Source organism: Epinephelus moara, chromosome 16, assembly GCF_006386435.1.
Source record: "Epinephelus moara isolate mb chromosome 16, YSFRI_EMoa_1.0, whole genome shotgun sequence".
Taxonomy (NCBI): Eukaryota; Metazoa; Chordata; class Actinopteri; order Perciformes; family Serranidae; genus Epinephelus; species Epinephelus moara.
The window spans coordinates 37,004,232-37,030,747 of record NC_065521.1 but is presented as its reverse complement, the minus strand read 5'-3'; the positions used below and the strand labels follow the sequence as shown (position 1 = coordinate 37,030,747).

The 26,516-nt window shown below is 42.2% G+C and overlaps 1 protein-coding gene across 3 annotated transcripts; it reads right to left on the bottom strand.

Annotated features, from left to right (window-relative positions):
• si:ch211-167b20.8 (protein phosphatase 1 regulatory subunit 3A) lies at nucleotides 1–24,294 on the bottom strand. Of its 3 annotated transcripts, XM_050065636.1 has the most exons (5): nucleotides 23,090–24,294; nucleotides 12,736–12,782; nucleotides 10,865–10,947; nucleotides 10,513–10,539; nucleotides 3,245–3,356 (listed from the first exon to the last, which is right to left on the bottom strand). In XM_050065636.1, exons 1-4 carry the CDS (start codon nucleotides 23,950–23,952, stop codon nucleotides 10,513–10,515), a joined length of 1,020 nt encoding a protein of 339 aa, XP_049921593.1. In that variant the 5' UTR covers nucleotides 23,953–24,294; the 3' UTR covers nucleotides 3,245–3,356. The 3 variants fall into 3 exon arrangements, with proteins under 3 accessions (XP_049921591.1, XP_049921592.1, XP_049921593.1); XM_050065634.1 differs by lacking the exon at nucleotides 10,513–10,539 and having other exon boundaries at nucleotides 1–3,356; nucleotides 10,865–10,950; XM_050065635.1 differs by lacking the exon at nucleotides 10,513–10,539 and having other exon boundaries at nucleotides 1–3,356.
• Between the last annotated feature and the right edge of the window lie 2,222 nt (nucleotides 24,295–26,516).

Genomic DNA, 26,516 nt, shown 5'->3' with positions numbered 1-26,516 from the left:
CAGGATATAGGACCACGTTTAATGGCAATACACTGCAAAAACTTTCATCACTTCAAACATGTCATTCAGTGCCTCAGCCTGTCTGTGAGGCTGCCACAGTAGTGCTATAAAATGTTTGTGTTGTGCAACAACAACAATATGGGTTTACTAGCAAGAATCAACAGGAAGACATATCAAATGAAATGTGCAATAGTGAAGAGGCTGGTGTTCTCTAATGATAAATATCACTTTCACATCTCCAGTGGCGCCACTTAAGCGGGGGGGCCAGGGGGGCCATGGCTGTGAAAATAATTGGGGGCCAACATTACTGTTTTTAAGAGGTTGTGGCGCAGTCCTAAATTTGAAATGGCTTGTTCCCAGTAAATGTTTTGTCCCTTACAATCTATGTACTCCTTAAGATTAAGGTTGTGTATTTGTCTTCTTAAGAAAAAGGACAACCAGCTGATATAAAGAAAAACAAATCGCCTAAAGCTGCTTTAACACTGCCCCGCACTAACCGCCCTGACAACTGCCTACCTGCACAAGTGTTCCCCCAAAAGCGTGTTTTCAAAAGCGGCCACTGCCACTACAGTCCACAATACTGTAGCAAGACAATGGAAATCACTGAAATTACTACGTTTCTACATATTTGGACAATTTATCAGTCATTTGTAGTTTGTTGGAAATGTTATCCCAGGCCCAGTTCTTCCTCTGGTTGTCCTCTGCGTCGACGTAGAGCCTACTCTGTTCCCTACACCATAGCCTGATGTGCACCTCCCCAGAGATATAACTACAAGTCGCGGCAAAGCAGACCTGTCTATTTTTGTAAGCTGAAAACCATGTGAAGACAATAAAGCCTCCACAAAACAACAATTTAAGTCTTGTGTGTGATTTATCCTGGCTTTATATGAGTAGAGGAAATCTCTGCTATTTGCTAGGTTAATTTATAGAATGTAAAATGCCATAGGCTTGTGCTAATAACGTTAGCATGTTATATTTGTTCGGAAAACGCGTTTCAATATAAAACAGTTGTTTTGTCGGTGAGCTGTAATGGAACCAAATTTTGTAACGTGACCTGTGTAAATGTTGCTGTTGTTCCTGGCTTCATATGAGTAGAAGAAAAGTCTGCTAGCCGGTAGGCTAATTTATACAATGTAAAATGCCATAGGCTTGTACTAAAAACATTGGCATGTTGTATTTGTGGGGAAAATGTGTCCAGATAAAGACAAATGCTTTGTCTGTGAATGCTGCGAGTTATAGTGAAGCTGATTTGTGTACTTGTGATTGAAATTGTCTCTATTAAGCCATGTTTAATGTGTGTTTAATACATGTTTTGAATCAACTAAACTTTATAGCACTTCACAGAAACTTCTCCGCCAACTAGTGTTTTGGAGGTGTAACTGCAGAGTGACTCAGACACACCACCGCACAAGTGCAAATGCTCACAACAGCGTAGGCCACATGTGTAGACTACGGCATAGGGTCTGCATAGAGCTGATGCACAAGTATAAATCCTGCTTTAGTCTACGTACATCAAATAATTACTAATATTAACTATAAAATAAGAAACCAAAGTATATCATTATGTGATTCCTACCTCTCCATACTGACATAGTTTTCGACTGGGCTAAGCAAAAAGGAATTCCTGAAATTCAGTTATGGCTTTTAGTTTCAATGTGCCACCCCAAGATTTTCCATGTCCCCATCTGGCCTCCCCTGTGAAAAATTTCTGTGGGCGCCACTGCACACATCACACTTTAAGCAGCATCTATTTCAAACTGATTTTTACTGTGGGCATTAAGGCAAAAATACTTCACATAACCACGTGTTGCTTTTGCATTTTGTAAACAAAATACCATTTGTATAACAAGTCTCCTTAGTGTCCCACTGTGGTCATGTTTTCTGTCCTTCATTAAAGACATACCAACACATGGAATTCACAAAAGTTCAGTCATGGCAGTGGGGTCAGACAACAACCTTAGCTACGCTCACAACAACAACGAAAGAAAAACAAAAAACAAGCGCATTATAGGACTGATTGTTAAATCAGAATATAACACCACGTACACTATCTCCACATGACAAGAAAAAAGTAATATCAGACCACTTACAAAACATCTCTAACGATACGCTGTGCTTTAGAGTGATCACAATGCTGATGTAGAAATAGGGTAATAGTTAACTACTATTCTAATATCGAACACTTGTTTGACAAAATGCATGAAAATATGTTTAATATTTGTGTAATTACTTTCTCCTTGCATTGGACTTTGCATTGAAACACTTGTAAATTGTACCCTTTCTTTTAATGAAAATATCTACTCATCTAAACTCACACAGTGATACACAACTTCAACAGGAGATCCGTGTTTTTTTTTTTAACTTGTTGGCTTATTTTGGAATCATGAAAAGGCACTTCACTTGAGAACAGATCAGAATAAGCTTTTGTGGCATAATCACAAACGGTGTAAGACCAATAGTAGTCCGATGAGGAAGAGGGCACTGGGGTCCTGCATCGCTATCGAGAGGGAGACGACTCCACTCAGAAAGATGACAGGTGGCATCAGAATCCTGTTTACATCATACTCGGGCTGCAGCTCGGACAATGTGTTTGGTAGATTCTCTAATAATGTGTCTGGGGAAATCTGGGGGGGATCTTCCTTCTCCTTCCGGGCTGAGGCAGGCTGAAGAGCTATGTTTTGGCTCTCTGTGAGTTCAGGTGACGGTGGAGCTTCACCTTCTGCTCCCAGAGATGCCTCACTCTCTGCCACAGGAGACAAGAGTGCAGGCGTACCGCCTTGGTGATTTGCTGCAGACCTGGTGGAACCTTCTGATAATCCTGCAACGAGTTCACTCAATCCCACTGCAACCTCTTGCTCAAAGCCCTGAGTCACACTGGGAGCAGAGACGCACTCAGCGGGCAGTTCAAGACGAGGACGACCGGGGGGGCTGTCGGTCGATCCCTCCTCTCCCGTTGTTGGCCACAGACTCGTCTCTGTGGTAGGAAGATGCATGCACGAGGCCTCTGAGGATGGGATTTCCTCTCCGCCAGCCTGGGAGCTGTCTGATCTCGGGCTTGACTCTTGCTGTAGAGAGGGAGTTGAGGCAGGCAGCAGTGCACAGGGACTACTGTCTATGGGCTGCTCTGACGTTTGGTTTCCTAATTCACAGTGGTGTCTGGGTAAAGGCTGTGACTTATTTGGCTGGACCGACTCGCTGGCACAGAGTACAAAGGACGAATTAGTTTGAAGCGTGGTTTCGGAAGACATACATGGGAATTGTTCACCTGGGGATACAGTGTGAGCGGACAGTGCGCCATCAACAGATGGAAGCTCTTGGTTGGGTGAGACACAGGGACCAGATGGGTGAACTGCAATCTGTTAAAGTAAAACAGCGAGACAACAGTGACAGCTAGGAGAGTATAGAGACAAAGGAGAAGGATTTGTATTCCACATTAACATTGCACTCAGAGAGAGGAAAAGCATTTTACTGCATACTAATGCTTTTCTGTGAAATGGATCCCATGCTGACAATGTAATTGTGAGGCAATTCAAAAGAAAAAAAACCCACAGACACAGTATGATGGGACTGACTGGCATCAATTTCTTTTTTAAATGATTGGCAAATATGTACATTTGAAAGTTATAAAGGTCCAGTGTGTAAGATTTAGAGGGATATATGGGCAGAAATTAAATATAATATAATAAGTATGTTATCTTCTGTGTGAAAATCAGAATCATTGTGTTTTTGTTACCTTAGAGCGAGCCGTTTGTATCTACATTTTCTACAGTGGCCCAGAGCGGACAAACCAAACACTGGCTCTAGATTTTTTTTTTCATCTGATATATTTTATTAATCCCTGAGGGGGAATTCAGTTTTTCACTCTGTTGTCATACACACAGGTCTGAAATACACACAGAACAACAAACATGACCTATACTTGCATTAAATGGGTGTCAGAGCGAGGGGGGTGCCTTTGGGCAAGTGCCCAGAACAGTTGGGGGTCCAATAGCTTGCACAAGGGCAGCTTGGCAGTGCCCAGGAGGTGAACTGGCACCTCTCCAGCAACCAGTCCACATTTGGCCCAGACAGGGACTTGAGCCGCAGACCCTTCGGTTCCCCACCCAAGTCCCTATGGACTGAGCTACTGCCATTAGATAGGGCCATACCTGTTTTCATGTGTCGGTGAAGATTCACACTTACTGTTTTATTGAGTGTTTTTACCGGTTTAAATTACCGGGTGTGTCTGTTTTGGAGAGGAAGAAACTTTTGCGGATAATTCGTCTACCGATAAAAACCTCCCTAATGTCTGGATCTTAAGTTATCAGAGAAAAAAAGTAAGCGCACATTAGCAGTCACTAGGCTAGCAGCCAGTCTCCAACATGGCAAACACCATCAAAGAAACACTGATTTGTAACGTGACGCTAATTTTTCAGAGTTTTTACAGGTTTAAATTTCCCAGGTCTGTTTATTTTGGAGAGGAAGAGACCTCTGCAGATAATTTGGCTCTCTTTAAAGACCTCCTGAACAATGAACACTGAAGGAACGTGGAGAAGTTTCAGCTGGTTGCAATGTGCAATTCTCACCACTAGATGCCACTAAAACCCCCTAGATCTTACACACTGTTCCTTTAACTTCCCTTGTCACACATGGGGCTCTAGTTTCCCGGCACAGCGCAGGGTGGCGCAGGGTGGCGCAGGGTGGCAACCCGAGGCGCGCTCAGTTTGGTAGTTTGGCAGACTGAGGTGTGCTGAGATGGGTGTGGCAGCACAGCAGGGGGAGGTGTCGACAGATCCAGCTTGGCGCAGTGACAGTTTCGTGCCAAAAGGCTTCGCCGAAGGTGCGCTAAAAGCTCGCCAGCTGAAACCAGGTCTACTGTCAACGCAGGCGGAGCGCAGCCGGTGTAAGCCGAAGTTTGGCTGACCGGCGGACAGTGCGCACACGTCACCAAAACCTCACAGGCAGGTTTCCAGAATATCAGGCACATTAACGATGCAATAAATAGCCACAAAACACTATTCAATGCAACTATCTGCAATCAGCACATAAATGTATCTCTATACCGACTGTCCCGTCACATCTGATGTCAGATCAAAGGGGATTGGCACCGTTTGGCACGTTTGGCACGCGTAATGGAAACCCAACCTGATTTGATTAACACAGTTGCAAACTAATGAGTTCACATCCCTCTCAGCCAACCACAAACAGCCTCAGCATCTGTCATCTTAGAAAAGTCAAAAGAAAAGAAACAGAGTGAGACTGCGAGAGAGAAAGAGAGAGCGCGCACGAGAGAAACGAAACATTGATTTACGATTGTGGTGACCTCCTCCCAGGCTACCTTTGCATCATCAGCCCGTGGAGGTCTGCTCGCAGTTCCGTATATTCGGACACTGCGAGCTTGGACCTCCCGGACCAAAACATCAGTTTCCTCCTGGGAGAAGTTTGGCCGTCTGACGCTGCTGCTCTCTTCTGCCATGGCGAATTGAGTAAACTCTCATTACGCTTCACGCGGCGCATTTAAGGGCGAGGAGAGGGGCTCATTTGATTGGTGTGATGTGTGTAAAACCCACTCCACGCCTTCTCTCCTCCCTCTTTCTGACTTGCGCAGGTAGGAGGGACGGAGGTTTGAAAGAAGAGTAGCTGCGCCAGGCGCACGGTGTGCCAAACTTGCAAAATCCGCCTGGCCACACCCAGTTGGCGAAGCGCAGGTGCGCTGCGCCCCCGCCTCTGCGAAACTAGAGCCCATGGTGTGAAGAGATAGTCCATGGGTACTTTAACTGGAGTCCATACAGCACATGAGCATCCAAGGGAAAAGGAAATGAGCTCAATGCAGTTATCATTATGTTATCCTAATGTTTACCCACTGTACTTATTTTCACATATTTAACTAAGAGCTAGATTTTTTCCTTTGAACAACAGGAACTGGAATTTATTACCATATTTTCATTTTCACTTGATTTTATTAAAACAAGGAAAATATCTAACAGTATAGAGCTTTGTCTGCTGTGAGGCTGCTGTAACAAACATCCAAGGTCACATCAAGTTGAAATCACAACAATATAAAACCAACAGACAGACAACAAAAACAGCACAGAGAAGAGGTGCAACAGCAAGGCACGTAAAACACAAAGAACAGAAGGGCTGAGATAGAGAGAGTGTACAGATGGATATGTTAAGACTAAACATGTTATTCTCAGTCCAGGGTTAGAGTTACAGATTTATAACAATACTGAGTAAAACATACGTGTAATTTTTTTTACACTGCAACTTTTGTAATTGGAATTCTATGCTTCATAAATCCACACCAAATACTTCTAACATTGGTCTCAAGAGAGAACTTGTGTATACCTCAGAGAAAAATCTATTAAGAAATGATTTTATAGCACCACAGAATGAGTGAAAAGCTAAAGGGAACCCAAACGTTAGCGCACAGATGAATGCTCAGCAGGTGCCCCATTAAAACAGCGGACTCTGGCAATTACACTTACAACAATTTAACTTGAGAATTATTGCACAAAACTTGGAGAATTAACTTGTCAGGAATGATTAAGTCTGAAGGTTTATCCGCTGAAATAGATTCTTAAAGAAATACTTCACCCACCAAATGATAATTCATATATCAATTACTCACCCCGTGTTGGGTTGAATTCTGTTTTTCTCACATACCTTTGGTGAATGAAAAACCAAAACCTGAGAAAATTCTTGATGAACTGAAGTCATAGACGACTGCATTCAACAACAGCAAAACTTAATCAAACCATCTGTTTACAAACTCTCACACAACTTGTGCAGTAGTGTAATCCAAGTCTCACTTATGCAGTCGTACACTCAGTGTTCCCAACAGACAGCCTCGTCCATTAGGAAGCTGAAGAGAAAGTGAAACTTATCTATGTTCTCTTTAAAGCCAGACTCCATTGACAAATATAGTAATTTTACCTCGCTGAATGGAGGAGCTGCTGGTCTACCGCTGCCTCTATCAGTTAAATTAATTGTGTTAAGGCGGATTTATACTTGTGCGTCAGCTCAATGCAGACCCTACACCGTAGCCTACGCATGTGGCCTACGCCGTTGTGAGCGTTTATACATGTGCGGTGGTGTGTCTGTGTCACTCTGCAGTTGCACCTCCAAAACACTAGTCGGTGGTGGGGTTTCTGTGAAGTGCTGTGAAATTTACTTTATTCAAAACACATATTAAACATGGCTTAATAGCAACGATTTTAAACACAAGTACACAGATCAGCTTCACTATAACTCGCAGCATTCACAGACAAACACTTGTCTTTATCTGGACACATTTTCCCCACAAATACAACATGCTAATGTTATTAGCACAAGCCTATGGCATTTTAAATTGTATAGATTAGCCTAGCGACTGGCAGAGATTACCCCTACCCATATGAATCCAGGATAAATCACACACAAGAATTAAAATGCTATTTGGTAGAGGCTTTATTGTCTCCACAATTTATTGTTTCTTATTTGTGAAATAAAAGAAAATTTGTTTCCACTGAGGGGAATTGTTTCAGCTTTCAAAAATATAAAGGAGGGCAACGTTGTCGCAACGTTTGGTTACATTTCTGGGGAGGTGCACGTCAGGCTACAGCATAGGGTATGGTGTAGCCTGTATCTTGACGCAGAGCCTACGCCGTAGCTACGGCATCGTTCCGACGCATAAGTATAAATCCCGCTTTACTGTGTGACTTTGGTTAATCTGAACTAACCCTTTAAAACACCAAAGTTACACAATAACACAAACAAACTTCCGATAGAGGCAGTGGTAAACCAGCAGCTCACATTATCACCAAGTGGAGTCTGGCTTTTGATGAGAGACTAAGTTGTACTATCTGTTCAGTCAGACTGGGCCGTCTCTTTGGGAAATACTGGACATATGACTGGATAAATGAGACTTTTGTGAGAGTTTGTTAACTGATGTTTTGTTATAGTTTTGCTGTTGTTAAATGTGGACCCCTATGACTTCAATTCACCAAGAATTTCTCCTCTTTTGGATTCTTTGTCCATGGAGTCATGCAAGAAAAACAAAGTTTTCTTATCGAATTCAATGTAACACAGGGTGAGTAACTGATATACAAGTAGTCAATTGGGGGGTGAGGTAATCCTTTAAAATATACTGGATGATGCATTAAGTTGGGTAAACATTTACTAATTGGAAGAAGCTGGTGTTCGAACAGTAGTGGACTGGTTAATCTTTAATTTTAATGCTCTACCAAAGATGAAAGGCATGCATGAATACTGGTGTAAAACAAAGATGAGCTGGATGAGTACATGCCTGACAGATACATATGTGTAGTATCAGTGAGACATTAATACCAGGTCACGTTATGGTATTAGGAGGTGGAATGTAATTCTTTTTCTGACTGACTCTGGGCTGACTGAGGTACTTAAATCAGTGTTATGCCAATTGTCTGTAACTTCCTTTTCTTCTGAAAAACAAATTTCCTCCAGTCTGATATGTTTTATGTATGGAGCCGTTCCAAAATCAACTTTTGTTTTGCCAAAATGCTAATGCAAGCCCCCAGGTAATCCTAGTTTTAAGCAGCTCACTTCCACCATATTGAGGAATGCTGTGAAACTAATTTCACATGTGGCGACTTGTCATTTAAAGGAATAGTTCGACATTTTGGGAAACACACCTATTTGCCTTCTTGCTAAGAGTTAGATGAGAAGATTGATAGTATACCAGTATTTTAAACACAGGAAAACCCACTGAAATAGGCAGCAGATGAGTATGCCTTTCTGAGTGGTTTTTTTTTGTGTGTGTGTGTGTCATGTTTGACATCACGGACAGGCCACAGAACAGGCCACAGAACAGGTCAGTAAACAGTAGCACAAGCCCGCGTCTCTAACTTATTCAGTCTCTCTTTCAAACTCGGTCAGACTAATTTGGAACGATGTTTGATCGCTGCTTGGGCAGAGACGGATGGTATTCTGTGGTGGCATGTCATTGCATGTCACTGGTAAAGGAGCTAAAATTAGTGTGTTCACCCAGGTGTTGTGTTTCCATCAATACAGATCAGAGCCAGAGCCGGTAAATACCCGTGTCTACTGCAGAGCCATTTGACCCAGATGTGAATGCTAATTTTAACCTTTTCCATTACATTAAGAAGCCAGATGTTAGCAGCTGTTTGTGGGTTTTCTGTGCAGTGGGAAAGGGGCTTTAAATACATAAATATGGTGCTGCAGCCAGGAGGTGGTTAGCCTAGCTTAGAATAAAACACTGAAAGAGACACCGGGAAGTAAGCAAGGAAATAGTCACGTAACCCCCCCCCCCCCCCATAGAAGTCTAAAAACTTTGTTTTTTGTACAGATTATATTAATTTCATATGATGTTATAATAACTGAACTGTAGAGGTGTTGTATTTTTTAATCTTTTGCAACCAGCTGAAACTTCTCCCAGTTTGATTCCTTCAGTGTTCATTGTTCAGGAAGATTTTACCATGAGCTGAATTATCAGCAGAGGTCTCCTCCTCTCCAGAGCAAATGGACCTGGTGATCCAAACCAGTAAAAACACCAAAAAAGCAGTGTCATGTTACAAATCAGAATTTTTCCATTGCAGTTTGGCATGGCTCAGACAGACCGCTCGCCCAGCACCTGCTATGTTTTCTCACCTATTTTCTGATCCAGATGTTCAGGAGGTTTTTACCAGGAGCTGAATTTTTCACAGAGGTCTCTTCCTCTCCAAAACAAATAGACCCAAGGATTTAAACCAGTAAAAACACTGGATAAAGCAGTTTCATATTAAACAAAAATCAGCATTTTTCCAACACCTTTGCTGTGTAGAGGCTGCTAACTATATTGGCCGACACGAAAACGCAAATGGCCCTATGTAGAGCCAGTGTTTGTTTTGTCTGCTCTGGGCTACTGTAGAAACATGATGGTGCAACATGGGGATCTCCGCAGGCGAGAACCTGCTTCCTATGTAGCTATAAACAGCTCATTCTAAGGTTATGAAAACACAATTTGAATTTTCAGGTGATTTTCCAGTAGAGAAAACATACTTTCTATATTATATTCCATTCCTGCCAATATATCCCCCTAAATCCTACCCACTGGACATTTAATGGAAAGACATGAGAGTGGTATTGAGCTTCTCATTCAACTCTCAGCATTAAAGTGAAAAGGTATGTTCCCCGAAGTGTCGAGCTTTTTCTTTAAAATAGCACCAGGGTCGGTGTGATTATGCAGCACTGTGTGCGGTCTGAAATGAGTTTCAGTAACATTTCAATACACATAATTAAATACAAACACCTTGACAAAGGCACATTAATAGAGGGGTTCAGTCATGATCACAAATAATACAAACATATGGGCACGATCACACATGGTGTGAATGAATATTAGTGTTCTAAATCACTTAAAACTGAAAAGGACATGAATTCAAACTAACTGTGGACAAAATTTAAAGGTGCAGAAACATGGACGGCATGCATCATGATATAAATACAATAAGAAGCCGACACGGAGGATACAGTCATACAGTACTCGTGCTACAGCGGTGGCAAGCGAGACATTACCTAAGTTGTTGCTGAAGCTTCAATGAGCTGTGAACAATATAAACAACCAAGCCAGTGATGATGAGCTTTTCAAAGTTGAACAGAAGTGTTTGTTATGTTTTATTAGACTCGCATAAAGCACTTAGCCTGCCTACCTGTTAAATGGGAATGTGTCAACAACTGCATGCAAGATTGTTTAAACATTATCCAACAGGTAATTTGCTAAATGTGTGTCCTCTGTTGGCGAGTGAGTAAATTTAATGGAGCATTTTGACTTTTGCAGGTCAAAGACAGTTCATTAAGACTATAACCATCCTGTTGGGTAACAGTTTATCTCTTTAAAAGCTACTCTTTTCTCTCCCATTCTTCTTACCTCTATGTCAATCTCCGGATGTACGATGACCGGGCAGACAGCTGTAGGTCTGACAAGTCCTGACCTGGAGGTCACTGCTTCTTCTGCTGATGTAAAATAGATAATTATGCTGTGGGAGCCTAATTAGTCTGAACAGAGAGAAAGCAATAATCTCGTTATTATTATCAGCTGCATCTTTTTATGTACAGTGTAAGGGACACTCCACAGATTTGTGTCATGTCATCTGTGCTGCACAGAGTTGCACTATGGTAAATGTAGGATTCTGCATCTGTGAAACCTGACTCACATCAGACTTAAAGTCAGGCCATCTCACACTGTAATGCATCTATTTTTACCTTTCCTTTAGTTATGCCAAACTTCATGGAAGCTCAATACTTGCACAGTAGCACTTTTAGTAAACTGATCACCTATACAACCTCTGCAATGCCCAACCCAAGCGCCAGAAAAAATGTTGGCATTGTACGTTTCTGCAAACCATGGATACGTTTCATTTGTGTGTTATTATGTAGCAGATAAAACTTAACATTTCAGTATCACTGTGGAACACGTGTGGTTAGGTTTGACACAAAAACCACATGGTTATGGTGAGGAAAAGATCATGTTTTGGCCTAAAATACCCAGTTTCAGGGTGGCACAGGGGTGCAGTGGTTAGCACTGTTGCCTCACAGGGTGGGTGAGCCCTTCTGTGTGAAGTTTACATGTTCTCCTTGTGCTAGCGTGGGTTGTCTCCAGGTACTCCAGTTTCCTCCCGCAGTCCAATGACATGCAGGTTAACTGGTGACTCTAAATTGTCCGTAGGTGTGAATGTGAGTGTGAATGGTTGTCTGTCTCTATGTGTCAGCCCTGTGATAGTCTGGTGACCTGTCCAGGGTGTACCCTGCCTCTTGCCCAATGTCAGCTGGGATAGGCTCCAGCCCCCCTGCAACCCTCAACAGGACAAGTGGTTACAGAAAATGAATGCATACCAGTTTTAAAGGCACAATCCCCGCTGGAAAAGCAGCGATGTCTTAGTTAAAACAAGAGAATTTCATGCCATTATCCCAGCAGAAAAGCAGCAATATCTTGGTAAACAAAATCTGTAGTGCTATCTCTACTGGAAAAACAGGTCGCTACAAAACACCTACATTTGGTGCCTAAAAAGCTGCTGAAAAGACAGTAAAAGCTGCTGAAAAGACAGCTAGAAAAACAGCTACTGGTCACTACAAAACACCTACATTTGGTACCTAAAAAGCTGGAAACACAGCAATAACTCCCTAAATCATAACCTGTCTTGTTGTTTGCTGGTCTCAAACAGTGGTCTTTGGCTTGGCAGGTGTCTCGCCTTGGTGACATGCCATCCAACATCCCCTCCACTTCCAAATAACAAAATCAACTCACACACTGCATAACTTTGAAAGCGTTATGATACACATGAAATGTGCAAATGCAAGGTATTCATGGTTTGCAGAGAAGTAAAATGCCAACATTTTCTTCTGGCACCTGGGCTGCCAATACCATCTGGCGTTGCAGCGATATACTGGTTTCAAGGTATATCATGATATAAAAGACTTTTTACGCATACTTCCATTAACAAAATGGTTAGTTTCAATAATAGTAATAAAAACTTTGTTCAACGAACACTAAGCCTTCCTTTTTCATTCCTTTAAGGGTCATTCTGACTGATAATAATATAATTTCTGTAATAACGTGATACCATGAAACCGCATATTTCTGAGACCGTTATGGTACTGTGAAAATCTCATACTGTTGCAACCCTAAAACCATCATATAGTTTTCCATTATATTAATGTTTAATCATTTGTATCTTCTTTTTCTAAGATAGCAAATCATAATGGCAATAGTGATTCTGGACGACAGCACTCATACTGCACCTTTGTCCTTTTCCAGCTCATCCTCTGAATCAAAATTATCCTGCGCACTGAAAGAAAAGAGAGACATTATGGGTTGTGGGACAATATAAAAACAAAACACGAACAATTCAATAGTAAACTCTACATGATCTAACGTCTAGAAAACAACATTGTATTAACACAAAAAAGAGGCCTAATAATAATTATGCTTTTAAAATACACAGTGTATACAGTCATATCTTTACACAGTCTCATGCTGGTTAAAATGTGGGCAGATACAGTAGCTGAGACCTTTAAAATAAGAGATTTGGATCTACAGTGAGACAAGAAAATGTCCATTTGTGTACTATGGCTTTGTAGCCAAATCCTCCACCAGATTATCCACACAGTTTTTTATTTAAGACTCATCTTTGGCTATAAAAGCAGCATCTGAATCAGCTGACAAACACAGAAGCCATGTCTGAAAAGAAGAGGCACATTTTGGGCTGAGACTGAAAATAGTATTTAATGCATAAAGAAGGTGGATTTTAAAAGGCAGTGGAAGGTGGTCATACACCACCATCGACACCTGTTATGGATAATTAGGCTTAATATTTGCTGATGCAGTTTGGCTGTTAATGTGCTGAATTAGCCATTTTAATAGAATATGGCCGGGTATTGCTTTGTTCTGTATTGTACATTTTGTTTCTGAACTGCTGCACCGAGTCTTTTAACGCCAAACGCCTCAGTGATGACACATCTCATTAGAGTGTTTTTTAAAATAGATGGTGAGGTGGGAAATTACTGAGTGAGGTATTGTGAACTGAGGGTAAAGGGTCAATGAAAAGTGCAAGCACGATATAAGCTGGCAGAAGTCATATTTCTAAATTGAAGTTGATGGATCGGATGTAATTGCGGCGACAATACATTTCAGCAAAATGTCTTTCACTGCCCAGGTGTTTTCACGTTGCTACATCAGATCCTGAATATCTATAACTCATGGGAGAATTGATAATATATAGCCTTGATTTGTTTTAAAATCATCTGCAAAAATAATGACGCAGAAATGTTTTCTGTAAGGCAGCACCTCTGTTGAATGAGTGGAGGTGCAAGGTTGCCAAGAGTCCTGCAAAGGATGCCAAAAGAAATAAAGGTCAAGAAGTGTGATAAGCATGTGACAGGAGCAGCACAAATAGAGGGGGAATAACCCGAGGAGCTGTGCATGCTCCCTCTGCTTATTGCACTTGCAGTTTTACATCAGCTGGGTAGATTTAAACTCTGATAGAGATCTGACAAAGATCTTTGCATTATACGTGCCTAGTGTTGTGAAGTCAACAAATGCTAAGCTGTACACACCCTGTCAACAAGTTTTCAAGCTCTATTATAGCAAGCACAGTATCCTCATGGGAAACTGCAACAGCAACAGAGCGTAATTTTTTTGGAAAAATCAACTGAATTTCTAAAAAACGCTTTTCATTATTCATTTTAAAATCACATTTGAGGTGTCAGGTTGACATAGCTCTTACTCAGTAACACGTCTGGTCCAAACCCTTTGAATAATTCAGTTCCATGGTGCGACCTGAGCCTGATAGTGCAGAAACAAACAGGGTTTAGTGTGATAATGTGGGCAGTATGTGCAGAGGTCTATGTCCGGTATAAAAAATCTAAAGACAGGTTTAAATACAGTAAAAGGGAAACCTTTTTTTCAACCTGGACCCTAATTTCCCATGTATTTGTGTCTAAGTGACTAATGGAGAAAATGAGTTTTGAAACTGGTCCAGTACTAAACAAGAGTGCTGCAGCTGGCAGCAGCAAAACAGGCCTCAATATAACCACTTGTGGCATTTGGCACCGTCAATTTATGTCTGCTAAAAGTGACTTCTCTTTGAGCGAGACTTAGTTACAGACGATAACAAACAGACCAGATCAAGTCAAAAGTAAAGAAAAATGTTTCATTTCTCTGAAGGGTCCTTTCCAAAATGTTGTCAGACACTTTAGTGGATGGACATTCACAGTACCAAATGGGTGCAAGTTTATGGGGGACATTTGTTCCCAGGATCCGAAGTTTCTAGGGTCCTAAGTTCCCAAGATCCTATTTTCCCAGAATACTATGCTCCCGGGGTCTTATATTCCAAGGATCTTATGTTCCCAGGGTCCTATGTCCCTAAAATCTTATGTTACCAGGGTCCTATGTCCCTAAGATCTTACGTTCTCAGGGTCCCATGTTCCCAAGATCCTATGTTCTCTGGATACTATGCTCCCAGGGTCCTGTGTTCCCAAGATCTTATGTTCTCAGGGTCCTATGTTCCCAAGATCCTATGTTCTCTGGATACTATGCTCCCAGGTTCTTATGTTCCTAGGGTGCTATGTTTACAGAGTCCTATGTTTCCACGATTCTATGTTCCATGGTCCTGGTCCCTCTGTTCCCAAGATCATATATTACCAGGGTCCCATATTTCCAGGGTCCTATGTTCCCAAGATCCTATGTTCCAAGGGTCCTATGTCCCCAAGATCCTATGTTACCAGGGCCCTACGTTCCCAAGATCCTATGTTACCAGTGTCCTATGTCCCTAAGATCTTATGTTACCAGGGTGCTATGTCCCTAAGATCTTATGTTCTCAGGGTCCTATGTTCCCAAGATCCTATGTTCTCTAGATACTATGCTCCCAGGGTCCTACGTTCCCAGGGTCCTGTGTTCCCAAGATCTTATGTTCTCAGGGTCCTATGTTCCCAAGATCTTATGTTCTCTGGATACTATGCTCCCAGGGTCTTATGTTCCCAGGGTGCTATGTTTACAGAGTCCTATGTTTCCACGATTCTATGTTCCATGGTCCTGATCCCTCTGTTCCCAAGATCATATATTACCAGGGTCCCATATTTCCAGGGTCCTATGTCCCCAAGATCCTATGTTACCAGGGCCCTATGTTCCAAAGATCCTATGTTCCCAGGGTCCTATGTTCCCAAGATCCCATGTTCCCAGGGTCTGATGATCCCAAGATCCTATGTTACCACGGCCCTATGTACCCAAGATCCTATGTTCCCAGGGTCCTATGTTCCCAAGATCCTATGTTCCCAGGGTCCTATGTTCCCAAGATCCTATATTCCCAGGGTCCTACGTTCCCAAGGGCTTGTGTTCCCAGGATCCCATGTTCCCAGGGTCTTATTTTCCCAGGATCCCATGTTCCCAGGGTCTTATTTTCCCAAGATCCCATGTTCCCAGGGTCTTATTTTCCCAAGATCCTATGTTCCCAGGGTCCTATGTTCCCAGAGTCCTAGGTTTCCAAGTTCAATATTATGTTTACACATATTAACCCTCCTGTTGTGTTTGAGCTGTTTCAAGTTGAAATATTTCATAAATAAACTAACCTGACCCCAAACATCTTTCCTAATCGTATCCTGTTTAGAGATATTAAACTACTAATTATTTCCTAACCCTAAAATATTTAATGATTATTTTTCTTCTTTTTTCATCTTTTGTTTTTCTTCCTCTCTTTTAATTGGTTAATTATTATTTTAAATGTAGGGCTGAAATATGTTTGGGAGTTGTTTGCCATACAAAAAGAGTAATTATTGGGGCACCCTGCAGCTCATTAAGGAGGGTCCATACCATAAGGCTGAGCCCGATGCAATATAATGCATCTCAGTGTCATGATTATGGTCACATAAGCTAACCCTAGCCCATGTCAATTCAAGCGAATACAGAGCTGCGGAACCTATTTTTCAGGTTCCTGTTATGTGCTATATAAAACTTGGGAACACAGGACCCCCCGAACAAAGTACTCAGGGAACATAGGAATGACCCTGATACATTGCAGCCTGTTTCAACTTCCATCAGTACTGGATCACCATCCAAAACAGTTGGTGTCATTAGTCACTTAGATACAAAAACATGGGCAAATAGGGTCAAGGTTGAGTTTCCCTTTAACATTAACTAATTCTGTTAGTTTGCCTGAGCCCTACTTGAGTCTGATCTGGAGATATGGCCCAGGTCTCATTGAAAAAGTCAGCAGCAAGTTGATGCAAAAAAGATTAAGACTGAAGCAGGGCTCAGCACCCTCTCTTGGCAAACAACTCAGATGATATTAAAACAGAAAGCATTGTTCCTGCTCTGGTCTCTATATTCAGCTATTATCTATCAATGTGTGATATCTATATTTACCTGAGGAGGATACACTCCAGATAAATATGAACTAAACCAAACAGAACCCACTGTATGTGTAATTCATATCAACATACAGTAAGTAAAACATTCCTGCACTCTTGTTTCACCCACAGTAACCTTTCCTCCCACTGGCTGCCTTGTTAATGTGTTCAAATCTAATTATCAGTGAACTTCAAAGCACCTAATGAATCTATAATGGTTGCTACACTGGGGGTACAGTTTTTGCTCCCCAAACTCCTCCTTTTCAATCAGTGACTCATCCATCCCTAACAACCCATCTGGCCCCTTCCAACCTCCAAACAGGCCGACGTGACAGCTACATCAGTGTACACCCTGTTTGCTCCTTTTATGGGTCCTCATAAGCTCTGGGGACTTCTCCTGCTGTCGTCTGTTTCCGTCACTGCGTATTGTGAGATTCACCATGCACTTTCATGTTGATGTAACAATAAACTAGGCATTTAATTCCTCTTCTCCAGGATTAGCTGATTTAAGTGGAGTAAAGACGGAAGACAGAAGTAGTTTGAGTCTCCAACTACTCAAGGGAAAGAGGCCAATCTGTTCCATTCCATTGAAATTGCCCTGCTCCCCTATGACTCTGATAGAAAAGGTCAGAGGTAAATTTAATGCAGGGAAGCGTCAGGCCTGAAAACGACACCTGCCCTTTGCCTATTTTGATCGCCCTCACACACCACTGGATAATTGGCATTCTGAGGGGGGTGTGCACTCTTTCCAAAACTCTTTCTATCTCTCGCTGCAGACGCAGTAGACAACAGCCAACAAACTTAACTTAACTTTGTAGCTTTGATACTCACCCTTGTGCACTCTTTATGCAACAGATTGTGTAACTGTGTTTACTGAGATCCTGCTCGTTTAACTATGCTACATGCAGTCTCCAGGCAGAACTACTGAATAAAGCTGAATGCTCGTTTCAGCCACAAAACCTCGCAGGGAATTAGTAGGCAACTGGAGTTCTGCAGCTGTTGCACAACCCCAATGTCAAGTGCTTTTGTGACTTATCTCTTCATTATTTGATGGCTAATATGGAACCTATGCCAAAGTTAAGGCTATTTATTAGATATCTTGGTTTGAAAGTGTTATCATTCAGAAATTATTGTGCCTTTAAGCATCTTAATTTTAGCTGTAGACAACCTGCCAGTGGTGCACAAAAGAGGGGGCCAAGGGGGGCCATTGCCACCCTACTACAAAAGCTAGCCCTCTTAAAGGGATAGTGCATCCAAAAATGAAAATTCAGCCATTATCTACTCACCCATATGCCGACGGAGGCCCTGGTGAAGTTTTAGAGTCCTCACATCCCTTGTGGAGATCGGCGGGGGGAGCGGCTAGCACACCTAATGGCTGACGGCGCCCCAGACTAACGTCCAAGAACACAAAATTGAAACCACAAAATATGTCCAACATACTCATCCGTAGTGATCCAAGTGTCCTGAAGCCCCGACATAAAAAGTTGTTTCGAAAAACGTCATATGAACTCTGTTTTTAGCCTCACTGTAGCCTGTAGCTCTGACTGCTTCTCTGTGCTCCGCACTCACGCGAGACCAACGAAAGCATGAGCTTTGCTTACCCGTGTTTACATCACGTGACACGTGCACCGCAGGGGGAGACAATAGTAACCACAGTAGCTAAAAGATAATTTGCACTACGGTCTTTTAGCAAAGGACAGCCCAACATGTCTGAAGACTTTGAAATTGAGGAGGAACAGCATTTCTTTGTTGAGCCGTATTTGTTTGAGCCCGAGTATACGGACGGAACTCAGGCTACTGGACGAAGCAGCCGCCGCAGCTCATGAGCCTAACCCTCAGCCAGCCGCAGAATACCGGAGTCGAGCACTGGAAACCTGGTGGTGTAGTTGTTTCAAATGCAAAGCAATGCCAACGGATGAGGAAAGTCTTTGCTGCTCAGACTGGGAATTGGCGATGCCTGCACTTGAGAATCTGGACATCAGTACTGACGAGACTGCTGCTCTTCAGAGACCGTGCATCACCGATCACCCTGAGCGTGCACATGTGAGCGCGGAGCACAGAGAAGCAGTCAGAGCTACAGGCTACAGTGAGGCTAAAATTGAGTTCAAATGACGTTTTTCGGGGCTTCAGGACACTCGGACCACTACGGATGAGCATGTTGGACATATTTTGTGGGTTCAATTTTGTGTTCTTGGACATTAGTCTGGGGCGCCATCAGCCATTAAGTGTGCTAGCCGCTCCCCCCGCCGATCTCCGCAAGGGATGTGAGGACTCTAAAACTTTACCAGAGCCTTCCTCTGCATGAGGGTGAGTAGATAATGGCTTAATTTTCATTTTTCGGTGCACTATCCCTTTAATGGCCGTTCCTTGGCGAAAATAATTAGAGGCTGAAACTACGAGGCTGTGGCACACTCATTTTTAAAGCTAGTACGAATCCAAGGAATCCATTGGTACATTTTATGCTAGCTGTTTGGGAAGGGGGGTAATTAATGCTCTAAAGTTAGGCTAAATTTGGCAAGGGAAAAACTAGCAGGCTGGTTTTCAAGCTCTCACCTTGAGGTATCTGAATGAAAATGGGTTCTATGGTACACAGACGTCTCCCCTAAACTTAAGAAGGCTTGTTCCCAGTAAATGTGTTTTTCCTTACAATCAGGGTTGGGAAGTAATTTAATACAAGTACCTTTTTTACATTTTTAAAATACAACATATGAGTAACTGTATACGGTTACAGTTTAAATTGGTGGTATTCTGAATACAGTTACAGTTTAGAACTAGATTTCTTGAAGGGATTACTTGTTTTTGTTTATTTGCTATAACACCATGTCCTAACTGAACGTGACATACGCAAGCGTCAGTTGATTTTATTGCTTTCTATTGGAATGTCCTAACTGGTGGCGAGCAACTTTCATCTGACACCGTGTTCCTATTTATTCCTGTCACTTGCTTTAAAAGCTCAGCATGGATGAGGAACAGCTGGTTTATTGAGTTGACATGAAGAATTATCTATATGATGCCTCCTCATATAACTGCAAAAACCTAAATAAGGTGGCAGCAGGCTGGTGGGGGAGCGCCAGGGAGCTGAAAGTTTCTGGTAAATGACCGTCGCTAATAACAACCTACTTGCTGCTGGCTATACTGTATGTCATTTCCAGTAAATATCACAATATAAAACTTGTGTTTTCTGTTTAAAAAGTACACATGTAGAGAGACACAAAGTACCCATCCATCTTTTTTACATCTCTAGCTGAGAGCACAGATGATAGCTAGTCTACCTCACATGACAGAAGTGCATATTTAACATATGCAGTGTGAACAGAGGGTGACGCTCGCTTGTCATTAGGACACAGTGTGAAATTTACATGAGGTAGGCATTTCCCATAAACAGATCTTTTTTTTTTAAAAAAAAGTGTGTGCATTGCACCTGCCACTAGACACTGGCAGAGGAGAGGCAAAGCCAGGACACTGTTGTGTGTTTTCCGCATGGAAATATAAGACCCAGATAAATGAGTTCTGCAAGACGATATGAAGTATCCGAAAAGTAATCAAAAGTATTTAGAATATGTTACTTAAGGTTCATTTATGCTCCCTTTACGTTTCCGTTTCAAACGTTGTAAACATCACCGTCCTCATACTTCCATGCACCCTTTATGATGGCATAGATACAGCCGATAGATGGCACTAAAGAGCAGAGTCAAAAGTTTCAAACAACAACAAACAATGGTGACTGTGATGGTGGTCGTGATGTTGTACCTTTAAGAAGAAGCAGCGTTGTAGACAGCGGTCTAGAATCTTTTTCACTGTATTACCAATTTTTTTCGGTTTGGCCATTATATGAATTTCTTTGTCATCGCCTACGGACGATATCTTGCTTGAAGTACACTAAACTGCCACAACGATCTCTGGTGGTACTGCTCCATTTCATCCTTAGACGTAAGCTTTCAGAATACGTGCACACATACAGACTAAATGAACGCAGAGTACAGACAGAAGGCTCTGTCCCTGTATCTAACATTGATGTAAATGGGTCCTCAGTTTGAGTAATCTAATGCAGTGGCTCCCAACTGGTCCCTCTACAGCGTCCAGATTTCTTTTTAGTCATTAGTTTAAGGTCCACACAGTTTAATACACTCAGCATCATATTTGTGTAGCGCCATGTCGCAGAGCTACTGTAGTTTGCTGTCTCTGTCAAGTAGCTGTCCATTAATCACTCACTCTACAACAGGAAACTGCACTTCAAAATATAAGCTCTGTGCCTTAAAGTCACTGTTCTTCAAAATAAAGTGTGTTTTTTAAAAACCTGACATGGTCACGAGTCACTTGCTCAAAATGAACCTGTGATCCACTTTTGGACCGCGACCCATCAGTTGGGAACAACTGATCTAATGGAATACATTACAAATTACATTTTAGGGCATGTATGTAGTAATATGTAGTAGAACACGTTTTAAAAGTAACCCTCCCAACACTGCTTACAATCAATGCACTCCCCTAATGCGGAATTTATACTTCTGCCTTGAAACGACGCTGTAGCTATGGTGTAGACTCTGCGTTGACATGGAGCCTATACCGTAACCTACGCCGTAGCCTGACATGCACCTCCCCAGAAATGTAACTACACATCGAAACCATTTCCCTCAGTGGAAACAAAGCTTTTATTTACTTTAATTTCACAGATAAGAAACAATAAAGTGTGAAGACAATAAAGCCTCCACAAAAATAGCATTTTAAGACTTGTGTGTAATTTATCCTTCAGGGATTTATACTTCGGGATTTATCCTGGCTTCATATGAGCAGAGGAAATCTCTGCTAGTCCTCAGGCTAATTTATACAGTGTAAAATGCCATAGGCTTGTGCTAATAACGTTAGCATGTTGTATTTGTGTGGAAAACGTGTTTAGTATGAGACAGTTGTTTTGTCGGTGAACCTTGTGAGCTGTAATGGAGCCGAATTTTGTCACATTACCTTTGTTAAATGTTGCTGTTGTTCCTGGTTTTATATGAGTAGTAATCTCTCAAGACAGATTCTGCAATTTACATTGTAGAATCTGTCGGCAGCCCTGTGTGAAAGACAAGTACAGAGGGGGGGAGGGCGGGGCTTTGAGGTTGAACAATGCTGCGCTTTAGCCAATCACAATGGAGGGGGCAGGGCCGAGACATGCAGGTGTCCCCAGGAAATGTGTACCTACAGAAACAGCAAGCTCTGCGTCCATGGCGACTGCTCCACCCAAAACGCCGTCTCGTCAACGTGAAAAACATGGACAACAACACAACTTACAAGCATTGTGCATCCACCAGCACACCTTCCACTCCTCACGACAGGAAAAAAGGAGATTAGCGGCAACGTTTTTACTGCCGTTTGGTTCGAGTTGCAGGTAGGAGTGTAACACTGGGGGCACCGCTGGAAGTGAAGGGGCCTGCACTTCCGTTAGTCGGAAAACTACGGGCAGTGCCTCCAGAGGTAAAGGAAGAATTTTTTTTTTTTTTTAACCCATGGATTTCCAGATTGTATAAGTAGAGGAAAAGTACGCTAGCAGCTAGGCTAATTTATACAATGTAAAATGCCATAAACTGGTGCTAAAAACATTAGCATGTTCTATTTGTGGGGAGAATGTGTCCAGATAAAGACATGTTTGTCTGTGAATGCTGCGAGTTATATTGAAGCTGATGTGTGTACTTGTGTTTGAAATTGTCTCTAGTAAGTCATTTTAGTGTGTTTAATGTGTGTTATGAATCAACTAAACTTTACAGCACGTCACAGAAACCTCCGCCGCCGACCAGTGTCTTGGAGGTGTAACTGCAGAGTGACACAGACACTCCACCGCACAAGTATAAATGCTCACAATGGTGTAGAAAACATGCGTGGGCTACAGCGTAGGATCTGCCACACAAGTATAAATAAGCAGCCTAATATTAACAGTAAAGTAGGAAAAAAAGTAAAGACTCTTTAACTCTCATATTGACAGCCTATACACAACAACAGCATATTCCAATCCCTAAAAATCAGTTATGGTTTTTGGTTTTGGTGTGTCATTGCAAGATTTTCACTGGCCCCATCTGGCCACCCCTATGAAACATTTCTGGGAGCACCACTGCAGCTTACAATTTAAAAGACTGAGGTTTTAAATAGTGAGCAGATCAGTCTGTGGAGGTCAGAGGTCAAAGGAAGCTCAGAATATTGCACAAGTGATCTTTTAAATATGCATCCCGTGGTCTGTGTTTGACAAATGAAAGCACACATGTGACAGGAGATTTACCTGTACGCTTTCGGAGGTCTCAGGATACCTTTTACTTGGTGATTGTTGTTGTTTGTCTGAGCTGAATCATCTTCGTAGGACAGAAGCAGAGTTACCACATAATTCATAGAGGAGTTATTGGCCCAGTAATCACCATCAGAGGTTTCATAGCGGACAACAAACTCAATGCGAGAGCCGTGTGAGATGTAAGGTGGTGCAAAAGACAGCTTGAAGGAGAACTGATCAGTGTTTCCATCATGAGACCCCTGGACATACTCTGCTGGGTGGTCAAAGTAGGTGGCCCAGCTGTCCATGGTGGTTCTGATGTACACTGCTTTGTTGAAGGAGATGTTGAGGACTCGTATAACCCCAGTGAAAGCAAGTGGCTCATTCTCTACAAGAGAGATCTGCTCCACCTCCACTTTGGTAGACTGCACAGCCTGCAGCAGGGCACTGCCGCTGGGCGCATTAAACTCTGGGTGCACATGATAAGTCGGCTTTCGCTCTGGCTTTCGATACTTTGCCTCCTCTTCCTCCCACTTCGCGCTGCCCTCTTCCTCGTCCGAATCGAAGGCAACGAATTCCTTCACATCCACCAGATCCCCACCTGTTGTATCGGCGAATGACACTCTCTTTCCGGCAGCCAGCGCCAGATGGATCCGCATGTACTCGGCGGTTTCATCGTGGATGGAGTGGCCTCGCTTTCTGGGCACCGGGGAGCATCTTGGGATGAGGCGGACGTTGGTGTCATCGTCTTCATCATCATCATCATAATTCTCCTCGTCGTCCATGGGGGTTCTACCCTCTGCCTCCGCGTCTGCTGATTTGCCGGTTTTGATCGTGGTGAAAAGGCCCTCTTGTCTCGGTATGGATAAAAAAGACATGTTTGCAGAAGTGTACACTCATGGAAGCTGTGCGCTGAAGAGAGTACATATGGCGTCTCCAAAAACGCACTACCAAATACTCATTATTTGCGCAGCAGTGCCCAGTGTAGATCCAGCGTTGTCCCTGCGTTACGCACAGAGCCTCCACTGTCAGCGTGTGGCGTTAAATGTCACCCATGGAATACATGACTTTTACTGCCAGCCCTTGTGATAGTGTATCCCCCGGTTTACATGACTTTATGCATCGCAGTTTGGCTGCTGTCGCGGAAGGAGCAGCCTCTAATTTTAGCTCTGACCTACAGGGTTCTCCATGCCCCAAATGTGTCTTTAAACTTGGTATAATCCTGCGACTCCCCCTTGTTCTGTTTTGGTTCGGGCTGGCCAAACGCCCACTACTGGAAATGGGATCTGTAATATATCAGCTTATTGCCAGTCTTTCTAAGATATGACACATTTAGACTGAGACACATCAGTACAGGCTTATATTTAAAACCTCTGCAGACACCATCAGGTAGAAATTATTATTTCAGAATAGAGTCTATTTCATCACCATGAAACTGTCACGATGAAAAGTCTCAAACTTACAGGTCATCATAATTAATTAATATTGCACCATGTACCTATATTTATGAGTTAAAACCGGTGTTGGGAAGTAACTTACATGTAATTAAATTACAAAATAAATATAATTGTAATCTGTTACAGTTACTAAGAAAATTATGTAATTAAATTGCAAAATAAATGTAACTGTAATCTATATTTCTGTGATTAAATTACAAAATAAATGTAATTGTTATCTGTTACAGTCACTGAGGAAAATGATGTAATCAAATTACAGTTGCTAATTCAAAATATTGCTGATTATAAACAGGTTTAAATAAATAAAGGTCTATATGTAAAATATTACATTTGTGCTGTTGCTTTGCATTTCTTTGTGTGCAGGAATACCTTCTTTTGACATTGCCTATTTCCCAGCCAACATCTGTTTGTATATGGGTCATAAGTGGATGGAAAAATGTGCCCTATCTGGCAGTGGTTCCCAACTGGTGGGTCGAATGTATTGTGTGGACCTTGAACTAATGACTAAGGAGAAATCTGGACCCCATGGCTGGACCAGTTGGGAACCATTGCCACAGGTTCACCATTGGCCCTATGCCAATTGCCCACATGGCTGGGTTTACCCAAGTGGGCCCCAGATAAGATGCCCATTTCAGGCCCATACCCACTTCGTACCCACTTTGTACACCCTAGCATAACCTATGTGGGGCCCACTTGATTAAACCAAACCATGTGGGTAACTGGCATGGGGCCAATATGAAACCCTTGGACAATCCCATATAGGGCCCAATTTTTAGCTCATTTACTACCCACATGGGCCCCACATACAAATGTTCACTAGACATTTTTTGCAGCTTTATAGCCCAGTTCAAAACATTTGCTGATAAAGTAGGCTAATCAAAAGGTAATCAAATTTAATCAGTTATAATGCTTTGATTTAGCAATTAAAATAGTTACACTACTTAAAGGCCAACATTTATAACACTTTATTTTTTTATTGTTCTTACAAAATGTTGCAAAAAGGTGAAGAAAAATAGAATACAAAACAGAATGCGAACAAACAGAAATGAGTATGCAAAAAAAATAAATAAATAGAAAAGTCCATATTGCCCTGTCTCTCAAAAGCTACTCATACCTGCGACATAGTTACTGAGTCTCTCATCTTGTTGTTGACATGTAAACACTGTCCATTTCTCCCATTTCAAAAGCAACCTTTGCAATACTGGTTACAACATGCACCTGCTGCAACTCTTAATTATTCACAGGCTTAATAGATCATGTTTGTTTAGTGTTTGTGCAAATTTAATGGACGCCACTGATGACAGTGTTGTCATCCAGTACACTAATGTTTGTTCATTCATCTGAGCACTGACAGCAACAGCCTACTGTGAATGCTGTGATTGTTATGCAATGCCACTCATGCTGTACTGAAATATACCTCCTTTGTGGTAAAATGAAACCCCAGCCAAACATATAGGCCTCAGCCTGGACATTTGTGGATATAAAGATCATTTCATAGGGCTTTGAAAGGGGGAAACAACCAAACTGCATTAATCTGATAACAAAGCCCGTGTGTCCAAACCGTTCCTGGGAATAAACATGCTGCTGTTATCTAACGACATCATCACACTGGCGAGTGTTTACGCCTACCGCCCCCATTCAATTCACAGAGCCAAATCCTTGTTTACACGCAGCTTGTCATTTCAGGTCTTGAACTATTTTGTGATTAATAACACATTTCCTACATTAATAACCGCCTGTTCCAGATATGACCTCACATACAGGACGTTATGAGCTATGACGCAATCATGTAATACACAGTCTGTTTATGTATTGTCGGGTAAACATGTAAATATTATTTATATTTACTGACGTAAGGACGGTCTCACGACAACAGTATAGCTGCACTTGCTCGCTGCGCAGTTAAACCAGCGCTACAGATAGATTACTGTGTAAACACACCCTTGTCGCTGATTGGTGGCGAGGTTTTAGCGCGGCGTGCCGTA